The sequence below is a fragment of the Salvelinus sp. IW2-2015 genome, linkage group LG4p (assembly GCF_002910315.2).
Source record: "Salvelinus sp. IW2-2015 linkage group LG4p, ASM291031v2, whole genome shotgun sequence".
Taxonomy (NCBI): Eukaryota; Metazoa; Chordata; class Actinopteri; order Salmoniformes; family Salmonidae; genus Salvelinus; species Salvelinus sp. IW2-2015.
The window spans coordinates 12,539,061-12,557,836 of NC_036841.1; the positions used below are offsets into that span (position 1 = coordinate 12,539,061).

Consider the following 18,776-nt stretch of genomic DNA (forward strand, 5'->3'; position numbering starts at 1 on the left):
ATATCGAATCTCTCGTTCCTCTCAAATTTTAGAAAAAGCTTTTGCGCAGCAACACACTGCCTTCCTGGAGAAAAATCATGTACAGTGGGGAGAACAAGTATTTGATACACTGCCYATTTTGCAGGTTTTCCTACTTACAAAGCATGTAGAGGTCTGTAATTTTTATCATAGGTACACTTCAACTCTGAGAGACGGAATCTAAAACAAAAATCCAGAAAATCACATTGTATGATTTTTAAGTAATTAATTTGCATTTTATTGCATGACATAAGTATTTGATCAGCTACCAACCAGTAAGAATTCCGGCTCTCACAGACCTGTTAGTTTTTCTTTAAGAAGCCCTCCTGTTCTCCACTCATTACCTGTATTAACTGCACCTGTTTGAACTCGTTACATGTATAAAAGACACCTGTCCACACACTCAATCAAACATTCTCCAACCTCTCCACAATGGCCAAGACCAGAGAGCTGTGTAAGGACATCAGGGATAAAATTGTAGACCTGCCACAAGGCTGGGATGGGCTACAGGACAATAGGCAAGCAGCTTGGTGAGAAGGCAACAACTGTTGGCGCAATTATTAGAAAATGGAAGAAGTTCAAGATGACGGTCAATCACCCTCGGTCTGGGGCTCCATGCAAGTCTCACCTCGTGGGGCATCAAGATCATGAGGAAGGTGAGGGATCAGCCCAGAACTACACGGCAGGACCTGGTCAATGACCTGAAGAGAGCTGGGACCACAGTCTCAAAGAAAACCATTAGTAACACACTACGCCGTCATGGATTAAAATCTGCAGCGCACGCAAGATCCCCCTGCTCAAGCCAGCGCATGTCCAGGCCCGTCTGAAGTTTGCCAAGACCATCTGGATGATCCAGAGGAGGAATGGGAGAAGGTCATGTGGTCTGATGAGACAAAAAATAGAGCTTTTTGGTCTAAACTCCACTCGCCGTGTTTGGAGGAAGAAGAAGGATGAGTACAACCCCAAGAACACCATCCCAACCGTGAAGCATGGAGGTGGAAGCATCATTTCTTTGGGGATGCTTTTCTGCAAAGGGGACAGAGACGCTGCACCGTATTAGGGGAGGATGGATGGGGCCATGTATCGCAAGATCTTTGCCAACAACCTCCTTCCCTCAGTAAGAGCATTGAAGATGGGTCGTGGCTGGGTCTTCCAGCATGACAACAACCCGAAACACACAAGCCAGGGCAACTAAGGAGTGGCTCTGTAAGAAGCATCTCAAGGTCCTGGAGTGGCCTAGCCAGTCTCCAGACCTGAACCCAATAGAAAATCTTTGGAGCGAGCTGAAAGTCCGTATTGCCCAGCGACAGCCCCGAAACCTGAAGGATCTGGAGAAGGCTGTATGGAGGAGTGGGCCAAAATCCCTGCTGCAGTGTGTGGAAACCTGGTCAAGAACTACAGGAAACGTATGATCTCTGTAATTGCAAACAAAGGTTTCTGTACCAAATATTAAGTTCTGCTTTTCTGATGTATCAAATACTTATGTCATGCAAAAATGCTATTAATTACTTAAAAATCCTATACATATGTAGATTTTCTGGATTTTTGTTTTAGATTCCGTCTCTCACAGTTGAAGTGTACCTATGATAAAAATTACAGACCTCTACATGCTTTGTAAGTAGGAAAAACTGCAAAATTCGGCAGTGTATCAAATACTTCTTCTCCCCACTGTATATGAAACGCATCAGTCTGATTTTAAACCCCATCATAGCACTGAGACTGTACCGAAAGTGGTAAATTATCTTTTAATGGTGTCAGACCAAGACTCTGCATCTGTCCTCGTGCTACTAGACCACATTCTTTTGGAGAGATTGGAAACCCTAATTGGTCTACACGGACAAGTTCTTGCCTGGTTTAGATCTTATCTGTCAGAAAGATATAATTTTGTCTCTGTGGATGATTTGTKCTCTGACAAATCATTTGTATGTTTCGGCGGTCCTCAACGTTCCGTTTTAGGATCACTATTGTTTTCACTATATTCTACCTCTTGGTGATGTCATTCGGAAAAACAATGTCAACTTTCACTGCTATGCAAACAACACACAGCTGTACATTTCGATGAAACATGGTGAAGCCCCAAAATTGCCTACCCTGGAAGCCTGTGTTTCAGACATAAGGAAGTGGATGGCAGCAAATGGTTTTACTTTTAAACTCTGACAAAACAGAGATGCTAGTTCTACTGTAGTTCCCAAGAAACAAAGAGATATGCTGTTGGATCTAACAATTAATCTTGATGGTTGTACAGTCATCTCAAATAAAACCGTGAAGGACCTCGGCGTTACTCTGGACCCTGATCTCTCTTCTGACCAACATTAAAAATAATATTTCATGGACAGTTTTTTTCCATCTTTGTAACATTGCAAAAATCTGAAACTTTTTGTCCTAAAAATGATACAGAAAAGCTAATCCATGCTTTTGTCACTTCTAGATTAGATTACCGCAATGCTCTACTCTCCGGCTACCCGGATAAAGCACTAAATAAACTTCAGTTAGTGCCAAACACTGCTGCTAGAATCTTGACTAGAAATTGATCATATTACTCCAGTGCTAGCCTCTCTACACTGGCTTCTTGTTAAGGCTAGGGCTGATTTTCAGGTTTTACTGCTAACCTACAAAGCATTACATGGGCTTGCTCCTAACTATCTCTTCGATTTGGTCCTGCTGTACATACCTACACATACGCTATGGCCACAAGATGCAAGCCTCCTTATTGTCCCTCGGTCTCGACCTTTAAGCCTTTACTGAAGACTCATCTCTTCAGTAAGGTCCTATGATTGAGTATTGTATTGCCCAGGGGTGCAAAGTTGAACAGCAAGGCACTGGCACGACGAACCGCCCTTGCTGTCTCTGCCTGGCTGGCTCCCCTCTCTCCACCGGGATTCTCTGCCTCTGACCCTATTACGGGGGCTGAGTCACTGGCTTACTAGTGCTCTTCCATGCCGTCCCTAGGAGGGGTGCGTCACTTGAGTGGGTTGAGTCACAGACTTGATCTTCCTGTCCGGTTTTGCGCCTCCTCCGGCTCGTGCGGTGGAGGAGATCTTCGTGGGCTATACTCAGCCTTGTCTCAGGGTAGTAAGTTGGTGGTCTGTTGATATCCCTCTAGTGGTGTGGGGGATGTGCTTTGGCAAAGTGCGTGGGGTTATATCCTGCCTGGTTGGCCCTGTCCGGGGGTATCGTCGGACGGGGCAACAGTGCCCCCCCCCCCCAAGTCTCAGCCTCCAGTATCTATGCTGCAATAGTCTATGTGCCAGGGGGCTAGGGTCAGTCTGATATCTGGTGTAATTCTCCTGTCTTATCTGGTGTCCTGTGTGAATTTAAGTACGCTCCCTCTAATTGGCCTGATGACTCCTGATGACTCCTGGCTGTCCCCAGTTCACCTGGTCATGCTGCTGCTCCAGTTTCAACTGCTCTGCCAGCGGCTATGCAACCCTGAACTGTTCACTGGACATGCTACCTTGTCCCAGACCTGCTGTTTTTGACTCTCTCTCTACTGCACCTGCTGTCCCGACCTCTGAATGACCATGCTGGTCATCTATGCACTGAACATCTTGAAGAATAATCTGGCCTTAATGGCCATGTACCATCCCCACCCGGCACAGCCAGAAGAGGACTGGCCACCCCCCAGAGCCTGGTTCCTCTCTAGGTTTCTTCCTAGGTTCCTACCTTCCTAGACAGTTTTTCCTAGCCACCGTGCTTCTACATCTGCATTGCTTGCTGTTTGGGGTTTTAGGCTGGGTTTCTGTATAGCACTTTGTGACATCGGCTGATGTAAAAAGGGCTTTATAAATACATTTGATTGAATTTAAGTGGTAGGGTCTAGGGACTAGTTTGGAAATCAGCCCTAAACCCTGGTGCTCAGAGCACAGCAATCAGATTTAGCCTTCCGCCAGAAAATGCAAATTTGAACAATTTTTTAATTAGTGGACAGTGCAACAGCCCGATTAGGGCATTAGCCAAAACAGTAACAGCTTAAGTTAATGTTTGAGTTGACAAGATTTAAATGTGTTGTTTGTAAACAGAGTATAATGCCTACTTACATGCTTCATTACCATCATCCTGCTCTTCACTCTCTGGTGTGCTGGATCTAAATTGGTACTTGTCAAGAAACACTGTGGAGCCACTGGAACTGCAGTGATAGTCATCAGTTAATGCATCACGGATGCTGTCGTTCGATCCAGATCCAAACTCCAAACTTCTCTTCTCCCATTCAGGTGTATGGCCCTTGATCTTCTTTCCAAGTGTAGCATCCTTGGGCTTTCTGCCCTTGGTCTTTTGAGGGGTCCGCACATTCTGTAATCTCTTCATCAGTAGTCTGGAGACAGTTTCCTGTTAGGACACATATGTAATGTCTCCCTTTAAAGGGATACTTTGGGATTTTGGCAATGAGGCCCTTCATCTACATCCCCAGAGTCAAATGAACTTGTGGATAATATAATAGTATCCAATAGTTAATCTAACTCAGGGGAAGTAGATAAAGGGCCTCATTGACAAAATTCCTAAGTATCCCTTTAAATGCACATGACAACAATGCAGAGATTACTGCTGTTAATTACTGAATATCAAAAGCCACAATGGTTAGACTAAAAGGAAGTGAACAAGATGATCACTCACCCATTCATATTTACAATGCACCGAATTGTCCCGCAGCATAGGGTAAAATTCTACCAGTCGTTTGGCCATTGCATTTACTTCACGCTTCAATGGATACTTTAAGTCCTCCATTGTGACTCGCATTATGGATATCATGTTGGTCATCGTGTCATGGAGTAGTCGACGGCGAAGTTCTTTTGAGAGTGTGTAATCTTGCGTTTGCCCAACGAGCTGCTTTTTAAAGTAATATATTCTGGCTTGTTCTAACTCGCTGTCTGTGTAGATGACATATTCTGGGCTGGGTAACTTCATGATTTTGGAGGGACTCCTTTCGTGATCACTGAGCCTGGATGCAAAACGGAACCTGGGCTTGGAGGCACTGGGGTTACTGCCATTTGCTCTGGTGAAGGTATTTGGGTTACTGGATCAGGGACTACTGGAGTCACTGCCATTAGTTCTGTAGGTGCTGGGATTACTGGACCCGAGAGTGCTGAGGTCACGGGGTCTGGTACTGGAGGTGCCTGCCTTGTGCACGAGGTGTCAAATTTAGCTGATCTGAATCTTGTTCCTGTAAACACATGCATCAGATAGACATGGCTTTCTAGGCAATAAAATGCCAATTTCTACTTTGTTCGCAATTTAAAAAATATATAAATTTAAGAGCTGCAAACATTTACACCAATATTAAGTGTACTAGCTGGTGTAAATTGAAATCCTACCTCATGATCCTGATGAGCAACTTGCCATATGGCTTTACTCCTTACGAAACGTTCTGGACCCAGTAAGAGATCCCTGATATCAAAGGAGACGCTAAGGCTGGGCAAAAGGCATGCAGGGTGAAAGGWAGTGGCCTTACCATCAAAGACATATCCTTTCATTACATACCTTTAGTGAAAAGGTTGGCACAGTTAGTGTCACCCGAAAATACTAGCCAAGATTGAAGATGGACCTCAGAAATGCACGTATGGACTCTAATATGACATTGTAGATGGGGACCTTATAAGATCACATCCATTGTTTTCATGAAACCCACTGCTTTACAGATTTTATATACACAGACAAAATTTAGCTGTGTAATCCTTTAGGCTCCCATGCCTCAAAGAACAAATTACTCATGGTTTATTATGTTGGGAAATATCAACCATAAATACAGATCCAAGCTGTCTGCTATCCAACTTGTTGCTATAGCAACATCACATGACCTTTCTCAGTGTGGGGTTGATGCGATATTGAAAGACATCAAGAGGACTTGGTTCTATTGTACAATGGAGTTCAAATTCAAACTTCCAATGGGGAGAGAGAAATATATCGTGCATTGGGTTCTCTCCGCTGAGACACTTTAGCCCAACATGAGCTGTGGGGATTTAAAGAGGGGGTGGGGTTTAACAAATGTAGACAATGTGAATGTACTTTGAGATGGTTCATATTATCCTGTTATTAGTCAACTGTATTAGATTTGAAATGTCTTATTGAGCAATATTTTAACTACGTGAAAAAGCTTTTCCCTGAAAACAATATTACATCAAAGCAACATTATTTGATTCATGTTCCATCTCAGATTAAATTATTGGTTCCAATGGTCAAAATACAGTGCATTCGGAAAGTATTCAGACCCCTTCACTTTTTCCAATTTTTTTTAAGTTACAGACTTCCTAAAATGGATAAAATGATTTTTTTTTTTTTACATACAATATCCTATGATGACAAAGTGAAAACAGGTTTTTAGAATATATATATATTTCATATTTTTATTTTTATTTTTTTTACAAATAAAGAGCAGAAGTATTACATAAGTATTCAGACCCTTTGCTATGAAATTCGAAATTGAGCTCAGGTGCATCCCGTTTCCATTGATCATCCTTGAGATGTTTCCACAACTTGATTGGAGTCCACCTGTGGTAAATGATTTGGAAAGGCCCACACCTGTCTATATAAAGGTCCCACAGTTGACAGTGCATGTCAGAGCAAAAACCAAGCCATGAGATCGAAGGAATTGTCCGTATCACTCCGAGACAGGCTTGTGTCGAGGCACTGATCTGGGGAATTGTACCAGAAATGTTCAGCAGCATTGAAGGTCCCCAAGAACACAGTGGCCTCCGTCATTCTTAAATGGAAGAAGTTTGGAACTACCAAGACTCTTCCTAGAGCTGGCCGCCCGGCCAAACTGAGCAATTGGGGGAGAAGGGAGGTCACCAAGAGCTCCAGAGTTCCTCTATGGACATGGGAGAATCTTCCAGAAGGACAACCATCTCTGCAGCACTCCACCAATCAGTGCTTTATGGTAAAATGGCCAGAGGGAAGCTACTCCTCAGTAAAATGCACATGACAGCCTGTTTGGATTTTGTTCAAAGCCACCTGAAGGACCCTCATACCATGAGAAACAAGATTCTCTGGTCTGATGAAACCAAGATTGAACTTTTTGGCATGAATGCCAAGCGTCACGTCTGGAGGAAACCTGGCACCATCCCAACGTGAAGCATGATGTTGGTAGCATCATGCTGTGGGGATGTTTTTCAGCGGCAGGGACTGGGAGACTAGTCAGGATTGGGGGAAAGATTAACTGAGGAAAGTACAAAGAGATCCTTCATGAAAACCTGCTCAGGACCCCAGACTGGGGCGCAGGTTTATCTTCCAACAGAYCAACAACAAAAAACTGTTTTTGCTTTGTCATTATGGGGTATTTTGTGTTGTTTGATAAGGGCAAGAAAACGATTTAATCAATTTTAGAATAAGGCTGTAACATAACAAAATGTGGAAAAAGTGAAGGGGTCTGAATACTTTCCAAATGCACTGTATGTGTATGACGGTCCTCAAAGCTGAATTTKAGAAATGTATGAAAGTCTCTGATAAAACATAATCAAATGTTTGAATGTTGTCAGAATGCTAGACGGGTCACACTACCCTATTTTTTTCCAATGAGCGGGAGTTAGGACCAATGTCAGAGGTGAAGAATATGCAATATCTGCAAGCAGAAGTGAAGGATTTCCTTGGGTCTGGTTCTTAACAAACAAGAGAAACAATCCTGATTTAATATCATCAAAATTGATGGCATTACATGATGACTTGTTGATTGCCTAGTTGTGCTAGTTTCACATTAAATACCTAGAATTAGATCTAATATCTAAATTAGACAACTCAAGACCAATTTTCTTAAAACAAGCTGAATAATCTAACACATACTGTGCTTGGTAAAATGACTTACAGTATCTTATTGGAGGGGGGATTTGATTTATTGCCTTAATGCAAGATTTATTTACTTCCTAGGATAAAAAAAATGTGCAGTACATACGAGTTTATCATCAAGTTAGACTAAACATCACATCAAAAATGTTGAGTAAGGTAAGTCACAGCAGGTGTCTGAACATTTTCCATTCAACAACATCCAATAATTCAGCACCTCTGACGAATGTGGCGTCTGTAAATCTCTATTGTACAGATTCATGACTAGATTAGACAATTTTCCTCTTCTCACAACAGCATTATATTTCTTGCCTGATAAGAGGCACACCCAATGACGGTACATTGGTCTATGGTGAATGGGATATCTTAAGAAAAGTCTAATTGCTGCCAGTCACGTTGCACAGTGAGGTTTGGGCTATTCAGCTTTTAAACACCTAAATGAAGAACTGCAGAGAAACAATGATTAGATGTAGAGACACTAGACTAGAGCGTTTACGGTTTCTGGGAGGGCAGGTTCATTTTTCTGAGGGAGTGTGCTACCTTTCTGATCATTTGTGGGGCGAACCTCAACAGTCCCTCATCCCTGACTAAGTCTCTGCTCTTCAGCTTGGCGTTCTTCCGCCGGCGGATATGATATAGGCTGCTGAGATGGGAAGACACCTCTACTGTCCGGCTGTTCTGCCTCTTCACGCCATGCACTGAGATCTCAAACACAGTCCTGGGGTTGATGATCAGCTTCCCCGTTTTGTAGTGGGATTTGAGAATGGGTTCTCGCAGGACATGCAGAAGGAAGTTAACGCCAGGGATGGTGGCCCACTCTGACAAGTTGAATCTGCTGCTTTCGTCAGTCTCCTCGATTGGGAAAACATTGTTTTCGAAGTAGAAGTTGGCCTTGTTGCCGTATTTGATCTCCAGAGTGCTCAGGAGCTCCCCCCAGGTGTTGTTGTCCACGGGGAGGATGATCTCATCAGGGTCATGGAGGAGGAGATACTTGGTCTGGTACATGTTCCTGTACAGACAGTCGTTGAGCGCAGGGATCTGGCCATAGTAGTGCAGGTCACCGGGCGACTTGCTTGCAATCCAGCCGGAGGACACCTTGATGTGGGTGTCAATTGGCCAGGGAACTACTTCCACCAGACCAACTTCGTCTTCATAGTAATGCAGTACCTCCTCCATGTCACGGCTGCAGTTGGTCTTATAGACCACCACCCTCTGGGCCCCCAGCAGGCGATACATCTCCATGGCCTGCACAAACTGCAGCACGTTGTTGTAACCCCCGAACATGGTAGAGAGGCACACAGTGAAGTTGGCAGGAAAGCTGGACTCCCTTGGTACCCTGTTCAAGATTGGGACAAAGGTGACGTGCTCAGGATCAAAGTCCTCAGACACCAAGCCAGCGTGTGTGGGCTCACAGTCCTCCGGGATGTCACACAGGAAGTCCCCCGTGCCGTAAGGGAACCCGAAGTGGGAATTGTGGATAGTCCGCTTGGCCAAAGAGGTGAACAGACGGTCTTGGCAGCATAGTAAGCAGTGATGGATGGTCTTTTCTGGTCGCCACACGATGGAGATGAGACGAAGGCTCATGTTATGGGTGCGGTGCTCGAAGAAAGCATTCAGCACAAATGTTTTGGAACCTTGGATCGGGATGAAGGGGTCAGTGCTCAAATTTGGAAAGCAGGTGTCCATTGCCCAGTCTTTCCTCCTAAACAATTGCTCTACAGACCATTCCTGAGTAATAAAAAGCATATATCCCATGGTGAACAGAGTCAAACCCAGAAATATCTTCATCAAATTCTTCTTTGTCATGGTTATGGAGGGGCGGTCTCTCTGAAGAAAGCTGCAGAACACAAATAGCAATACCATCTTTCAGTTTTCCTGTACAATAAACACAAATAGAAATATTTTGATGTCAAGGGTCAGAAAGCAGTGTGCAAACAACAACATATTTAAAGACGCAATCTGAGATTGGTACATCCATTTTTGACGTTGAAATTAATTCTATATAACTCAGCAAAAAAAGAAACATCCTTTTTCAGGACCCTGTCTTTCAACGATATTTGGATTTTTACGAATTAACTTCACAGATCTTCATTGTAAAGGGTTTAAAACACTGTTTCCCATGCTTGTTCAATGACCCATAAACAATTAATMAACATGCACCTGTGGAACGGTCATGAAGACACTAACAGCTTACAGACAGACGGTAGGCAATTAAGGTCACAGTTATGAAAACTTAGGACACTAAAAAGAGGCCTGTCTATGGACTCTGAAAAACACCAAAAGAAAGATGCCCAGGGTCCCTGCTCATCTGTGTGAAAGTGCCTTAGGCATGCTGTAAGGAGGCATGAGGACTGCAGATGTGGCCAGGTCAATAAATTGCCATGTCTGTACTGAGACGCCTAAGACAGAGCTACAGGGAGACAGGACGGACAGCTGATCGTCCTCGCAGTGGCAGACRACGTGTAACAACACCTGCACAGGATCGGTACATCCGAACATGGCAACAACAACTGCCGAGTTACACCAGGAACACACAATCCCTCCATCAATGCTCAGACTGTCCGCAATAGGCTGAGAGAGGCTGGACTGAGGGCTTGTAGGCCTGTTGTAAGGCAGGTCCTCACCAGACATCACCGGCAACAAATGTTGCCTATGGGCACAAACCCACCGTTGCTGGACCAGACAGGACTGGCAAAAAGTGCTCTTCACTGACGAGTCGCAGTTTTGTCTCACCAGGAGTGATGGTCGGATTCGCATTTATCATTGAAGGAATGAGCGTTACACCGAGGCCTGTACTCTGGAGCATGATCGATTTGGAGGTGGAGGGTCCGTCATGGTCTGGGGTGGTGTGTCACAGCATCATTGGACCGAGCTCGTTGTCATTGCAGGCAATCTCAATGCTATGCGTTACAGGTAAGACATCCTCCTCCCTCATGTGGTACCCTTCCTGCAGGCTCATCCTGACATGACCCTCCAGCATGACAAAGCCACCAGCAATACTGCTCGTTCTGTGCGTGATTTCCTGCAAGACAGGAATGTCAGTGTTCCGCCATGGCCAGCGAAGAGCCCGGATCTCAATCCCATTGAGCACGTTTGAGACCTGTTATATCGGAGGGTGAGGGCTAGGGCCATTCCCCCCAGAAATGTCCGGGAACTTGCAGGTGCCTTGGTGGAAGAGTGGGGTAACATCTCACAGCAAGAACTGGCTAATCTGGTGCAGTCCATGAGGATTAGATGCACTGCAGTACTTAATGCAGCTGGTGGCCACACCAGATACGGACAGTTACTTTGATTTTGACCCCCCCCCCTTTGTTCAGGGACACATTATTCAATTTCTGTTAGTCACATGTCTGTGGAACTTGTTCAGTTTATGTCTCAGTTGTTGAATCTTGTTATGTTCATACAAATATTTACACGTTAAGTTTGTTGAAAATAAACGCAGTTGACAGTGAGGACGTTTCTTTTTTTGCTGAGTTTATATATTAGTTTTTTATTTGTATTTAAAGTGGAACTGACAGCATTTTAACAAAATAAAATCTTATTCAAATCTGTACACACGCCCAGGAAGAATGACACCTTTGTTTCTAACAAGTGAGCACTTACATATGGTGATTCACATTTTTATACTTTCATAGGAATGTTTGGGAATGACAGAGCAGCGTTTACCAAACTAGGACCTCGGTACCCCAAGAGCTGCACGTTTAGATTTTTGGTCTAACACGACACAGCTGATTCAAATTACCAAAGCTTGATGATTAGTTGATTATTTGAGTCAGCRGTGTCGTGCTAGGGCAAAAAACAAACATGTGCACAGAGTTTGGGAAACCCTGAGTAAGGCATTTGTGAAAAATCTATGAGTGGGAAAATGTCTGTGCAATTGGACAACTAATAGACACTGCAGGAAATAAGACATCTCAGTCTTGTCTAGGACCAGACTTTACACATACCCATATACCATGGACAATTAGAGGCCTAAGTTATATCCAAATAAGACATTTTCTACATGGGCCTTCCATCCTTGACTTTGAACTGGACTGTGTTTTTGCATGCAGTATATCAACAGAGGGACTTTAGATCATTAGAAAGCATTTGCCAAAAGCCATAAAATACACCTGAATGGATTTCAGCAAATATGTAAATACCACTGGAGTTCTCCTACATTTGGGAACTTTACAGTCATATAAAAAAAACATGAACAGGAAGGCTGTCTACCTCAGTTATATACATATCATCAACAACTAAACTAGCTAGAGCAAGTATTCCCAAACTGGGCCCCKAAAAATATATATATAATAATAATACTTCACATTTTCCTGTACATTTTTTAAACCATCCTTGTTCAAGTACTGCACATCTAGATTTGAATGTACTGTACAAGAGGGGTTTAATAAKTGCATTCTACAGAAGATAATGGTATAGGAAACCTACAAAATAATAGCAAGAACCCCCCTCTGCAGTTTAAAAAATGCTGTCATAATGCTGTGCTGATAAACATTTACAATACATGTTTAACATTAGGTGAGTTTTTTTCTTCCCTCGCCTGAGTAGCCTCATTTCACTGCCAAAAATAAAATTCAACCATCTAGTGTTCAGCGAAATAACAACACAATGTCAAATACAGGTAGCATGGTCAAATAATTAACATCCAATCACATTAACCGTTACTCTCACGGGAAAATGGCGGCAGAGAAGAAGGCAGACGTTTTACGTGTCCCCAACCGATTGTGTTTTTTTGTTTGTTTATTTGTATTTTTTGTAACTTATTATGTACATAATGTTGCCGCTACAGTCTTATGACCGAAAATAACTRCTGGACATTAGGACTGCGATTACTCACCACAGACTGGCAGAKTCCTTTTTTTKCTTTAACGAGTCTGACGCGAATGATATACTGCTTTCTCGGGAACAGGKCCAGATCCCCATGATTTGCCTGAAGAGGCAGCGGGCCAAAGGGCAGGCTGCCTTCTGAGAATTCATAGGCYATCGAATAAACCGCCACTTCCTTCCATTCTGCTAGCAAACGTGCAATCTTTGGAGAATAAAATCGTTGACCTATACGCAAGATTAAACTACCAACGGGTCATTCAAAACTATAATATCTTATGCTTCACAGAGTTGTGGCTGAACGACAACACTATCAACATTCAGCTGGCTTGTTATACGCTGTACCGGCAGGATAGAAKAGTGGCATCTGGTAAGACAAGCAGCGGGCTATGTATTTTTGTAAATAACAGCTGGTGCATGATATCTAAGAAAGTCTCGACCTGAGGTAGAGGATCTCATGATAAGCTGTAGACCACACTATCTACCGAGAGAGTTTTCATCTGTATTTTTCGTAATTGTTTACATACCACCACAGTCAGYGGCTGGCACTAAGAACGCATTGAATGAGCTGTATTCCGCCATAAGCAAACCAGAAAACGCTCACCCAGAGGCGGCGCTCCTAGAAGCCGGGGACTTTAATGCAGGGAAACATATCCGTTTTACCAAAATTCTATCAGCATGTTAAATGTGCAACTAGAGGGAGAAAAAAAAKAACTATGGACCACCTTAACTCCTAACACAAAGACGCATACAAAGTTGTCCCTCGCCCTCCCTTTGGCAAATCTGACCATAATTCTATCCTCCTGATTCCTGCTTACAGGCAAAAATTAAAGCAGGAYGCACCAGTGACTAGATCAATAACAAAAGTGGTCAGATGAAGCAGATGCGAAACTACAGGACTGTCTTGCTAGCACAGACTGGAATATGTTCCGGGATTCCTCCGATGGCATTTAGGAGAACACCCCATGAGTCTTTGGCTTCATCAATAAGTGCATCGATGACGTCATCCCACAGTGACCATATGTACATACCCCAACCAGAAGCCATGGATTACAGGCAACATCRGCACTGAGCTAAAGGCTAGAGCTGCCYCTTTCAAGGAGTGGGACTCTAACCCGCAAGCTTATAAGAAATCCCACTACGCCTTCCGACAAACCATCAAACAGGCAAACGGTCAATACAGGACTAACATCGAATCGTACTACACCGGCTCTGACGCTCGTCAGATGTGGCAGGACTTGCAAACCATTACAGACTACAAAGGGAAACACAGCCGAGAGCTGTCCAGTGACATGAGCCTACCGGACGAGCTGAACTACTTCTATGCTCGCTTCGAGGCAAATGGCACTGACACATGCATGAGAGCACCAGCGGTTCCGGAAGACTGTGTGATCACGGTCTCCGCAGCCGATGTGAGTAAGACCTTTAAACAGGTCAACATTCATTCACAAGGCCGCAGTGCCAGACGGATTACCAGGACGTGTACTCCGTGCATGCGCTGACCAACTGGCAAGTGTCTTCACTGACATTTTCAACCTCTCCCTGTCCGAGTCTGTAATACCAACATGTGTTAAGCAGACCACCATAGTGCCTGTGCCCAAGAACACTAGGGTAACCTGTCTAAATGATTACCGACCTGTAGCACTCACATCTGTAGCCATGAAGTGTTTTGAAAGGCTGGTCATGGCTCACATCAACACCATTATCCCAGAAACCCTAGACCCACTCCTATTTGCATACTGCCACAACAGATCCACAGATGATGCAATCTCTATTGCACTCCACACCTGCCCATTCCCACCTGGACAAAAGGAACACCTATGTGAGAATGCTATTCATTGACTACAGCTCAGCGTTCAACACCATAGTGCCCTCAAAGCTCATCAATAGGTAACAACATCCGCCATGCCTATCCTCAACACAGGGGCACCTCAGGGGTGCGTGTTCAGTCACCTCCTGTACTCCCTCTTCACTCATGACTGCACGGCCAGGCATGACTCCAACACCATCATTAAGTTTGCCGGTGACACAACAGTTGTAGGCCTGATCACCGACAACGATGAGACACCCTATAGGGAGGAGGTCAGAGACCTGGCCGTGTGGTGCCAGGACAACAACCTCTCCCTCAACGTGATCAAGAAAAAGGAGATGATTGTGGACTACAGGAAAGAGTACCAAGCACACCCCCATTCTCATCGAAGGGGCTGCAGTGGAGCAGGTTGAGAGCTTCAAGTTCCTTGGTGTCCACATCACCAACAAACTAACATGGCCCAAGCACACCAAGACAGTCGTGAAGAGGGCACGACAAAACCTATTCCCCCTCAGGAGACTGAAAAGATTTGGCATGGGTCCTCAGATCCTCAAAAGGTTCTACAGCTGCACCTTCGAGAGCATCCTGACTGGTTGCATCACTGCCTGGTATGGCAACTGCTCGGCCTCCGACCGCAAGGCACTACAGAGGGTAGTGCGAACGGCCCAGTACATCACTGGGGCCAAGCTCCCTGCCATCCAGGACCTCTATACCAGGCGGTGTCAGAAGAAGGCCCTAAAATTTGACAAAGACTCCAGCCACCCTAGTATTAGACTGTTCTCTCTGCTACCGCATGGCAAGAGGTACCGGAGTGCCAAGTCTAGGTCCAAGAGGCTTCTAAACAGCTTCTACCCCCAAGCCATAAGACTCCTGAACACCTAATCAAATGGCTACCCAGACTATTTGCATTGCACCGCTGCTACTCTGTCGTCATCATCTATGCATTATCACTTTAATGACTCTACCTATATGTACATATTACCTCCTTTACTGGTACCCCCCTGTATATAGTCTCGCTATTGTTATTTTACTGCTGCTTTTTAATTACTTGTTACTTTTATTTCTTATTCTTATCCGTATTTTTTWAATTGTTGGTTAGGGGCTCGTAAGTAAGCATTTCACTGTACTGTTGTATTTGGCGCATGTGACTAATAAAATTGGATTTGAATTCCACTAATGGTCTGTACGAAGTCAAACGTAGCAGCAGCTCATAKATTTTTTGAGCYAAAGGAATAAATGGTTAAAAAAAAGTTAGGCCCGCGTCCAMAGAGACACAAACCAGCTCTACTGGTAGTACTGCTACTACCAGCAGTACTACACCCGCACCTGTCGACAACACAAGTTGTTCTGCTTCCACGAGTACATCCAATGCTAGCATCAGTAATTTTACATTTGTTGACCATGCCCAGCTAGCATGGTCACTGACAGTTGTGAATCTGATGCAGCCGAAGAGCTACTGCCCCCTTACCTCGGAAAAGACCTTACAACAGACAGGGACGTTGGACCATCGAAGAGGTGCAAATATGGTAACTACATTGACTTGGGGTTCACTTATTTTGGGGAGTAGTGCCTTTCCTCAGCCACAGTGTGTTATATGTGCAAAAGTATCTCACAACTCTATGAAACCTTCACTCTTGCGCAGACATTTATGAGCGAGAATGTAGACGACTTTTGAGTAGTAAGACATGTATAAAAGCAACAGATACCATTAATAAGAAGGAGCTAGAAGCGTCTTATATGGTGAGCTACCGAGTGGCTTGGACAAGCCCCATACTATTGTGGACTTAATTCTTCCTGCTGCCGCGGATATGGCTGGGACAATGCTGYGGGAAAAGGCCCAAAAACTATACAGACAATGCCTTCAAACAACACTGTTTCACAACGCATCAGTGACATGGCAGGAGATGTTTTTAAACAATTACTGCTTCGCATACAAGCCAGTGAATTCTATGCGRTACAGTTGGATGAGTCAACAGACGTGGCGGGCCTGGCACAGCTCCTGGTATAGGAGCTGGAAGACATCCTCTTCTGCAAACCAGGACAGGAGAGGATATTTTCAAGTACTGGACAGCTTTGTGACATCAAATGGAATTTGGCAGTCAAGATGTGTTGGAATCTGCACTGATGGTGCAAAAGCCATGACACGGAGACATAGTGGAGTGGTAACGCGTGTGCAAGCAGTTGCTCCCGACGCCACTTGGGTACACTGCAGCATCCACCGAAAGGCTCTTGCTGCCTAAGGAATGCCTGACAGCTTGAAAGACATTTTGGACACTACAGTGAAAATGGTTAACTTTGTTAAAGCAAAGCCCCTGAACTTGTGTATTTTCTGCACTATGCAATGATCTGGGCAGCGACCATGTAACGCTTTTACAACATACAGAAATGCGCTGGTTATCAAAGGGCAAAGTACTGACACGTTTTCTTTACTGACCATCATTTTCACTTGTCTGATCGCTTGCATGATGACAAGTTTCTCACACGACTGGCCTACCTGAATGATCTGAATCTAGGATTATAGGGACCCTCCGCAACTATATTCAATGTGCGGGACAAAATTGAGGCTATGATTAAGAAGTTGGAGCTCTTCTCTGTCTGCATTAACAAGGACAACACACAGGTCATTCCATCATTGTATGATTTTTTTGTGTTCAAATGAACTCAAGCTTACGGACAATGTCAAATGTGARATAGCAAAGCACCTGAGTGAGTTGGGTGCGCAATTACGCAGGTACTTTCCCGAAAAGGATGACACAAACAACTGGATTCGTTATCCCTTTCATGCCCTGCCTCCAGTCCACTGACCGATATCTTAACAAGAGAGCATCATCAAAATTGCAACAAGCGGTTCTGTGAAAATTTAATTTAATCAGAAGCCACTGCCAGATTTCTGGATTGGGCTGGGCGCAGAGTATCCTGCCTTGGCAAATCCGCTGTTAAGACACTGATGCCCTTTGCAACCACGTACCTATGTGAGAGTGGATTCTTGGCCCTCACTAGCATGAAAACTAAATACAGGCACAGACTGTGTGTGGAAAATTATTTAAGACAGACTCTCTTCAATACAACCCAACACTGCAGAGTTATGTGCATCCTTTCAAGCACACCCTTCTCATTAACCTATGGTGAGTCATTCATAATTTTCAATGAACAAATAAAGTTGTATATGTAAGATGGCTAAATTAAGAGCAACATCATTGATTATTATTATTTGTGCACTGGTCGTATAAGAGCTCTGTGTCACTTCCCACGAGCCGGGTTGTGACAAACTCACACTCATTCTTATGTTTAATAAATGTATCGTATAAGTAGTGTGTGTGGCAGGCTTACAATTATGTCAAAAAAATACATTTGAGAGTGCGCTGACCCTGGTGCTAGAGGGGGTACGCAGCTGGAGGTTMAATGTTTGAGGGGGTACGGGACTATAAAACATTTGGGAACCACTGAGCTAGAGCAAGATAAAATAAAATAAAACGAGGGAACAGCTTGTAGGTGGCCATCAAAATTGCACTAATAGATAATGACATCTGATTGGGAACTTGCCTGCTCGCCAATTTGATTGATGCCAAATACATTTCATTGACAAATAAGACATGCCAACAACAGTCGTTCAAGTTCAGCATAGCTAACTAGCTAGCAAAGTGATTCACATGTCTTCCTAGCTAACCAAATGATAAGGTACAGTAATGAACCATGGTAGTTTGAGATTCGACAGACATTCAGACATTCAGCTCACGAAGGATTTGTGCCACATACCTCAAATTAGGTTCGCTATGGCGGTAAAAAAGTGTACAACGTTGCACAGTTCTTATTTTTCCGATTCCAACCCGTTTCATAATTAGATGGTAACTTAAAGGCAGCCTGATGCACAGTCAACGTAACTAGTTAGGGATCATCAACAAACTGCATGATCACAATATTCAAATTTAAAATGTGACTTAGCAACCTCATTTCAACGGTCCATTATTCCTGACACAGAGAGGCAAGTTGAACTTATATAACTTAAAATGCAATATCTACTTGACCTAGACACCTCAAACCAACTTTGGAATATTTTTAATWTTTTWAATTAACCTTTATTTAACAAGGCAAGCTAGTTAAGAACAAATTATTATTTTACAATGACGGCCTACCCCGGCCAAACCTGGACGATGCTGGGCCAATTGTGCTCCGCCCTATGGGACTCCCAATCACGGCCGGATGTGATGCAGCCTATTCACCGGGTAGGTACACACATCACACACCCTTTGGTTTTCTGAGAAATGGTTAAATGTTCTTTTATCTTACTTTATTAGTTACATTTTGTACTTAGAATTTTAATACATCTTTGATCACATGACCTAGGCACCTTAAA

The 18,776-nt window shown here is 43.9% G+C and overlaps 1 protein-coding gene across 1 annotated transcript; it reads right to left on the reverse strand.

The window, feature by feature from the left end:
- Positions 1–7,831: 7,831 nt before the first annotated feature.
- LOC111957688 (uncharacterized) lies at positions 7,832–18,322 on the reverse strand. The gene is made up of 2 exons (XM_023978628.2): positions 18,179–18,322; positions 7,832–9,625 (listed from the first exon to the last, which is right to left on the reverse strand). Exons 1-2 carry the CDS (start codon positions 18,256–18,258, stop codon positions 8,281–8,283), a joined length of 1,425 nt encoding a protein of 474 aa, XP_023834396.1. The 5' UTR covers positions 18,259–18,322; the 3' UTR covers positions 7,832–8,280.
- Between the last annotated feature and the right edge of the window lie 454 nt (positions 18,323–18,776).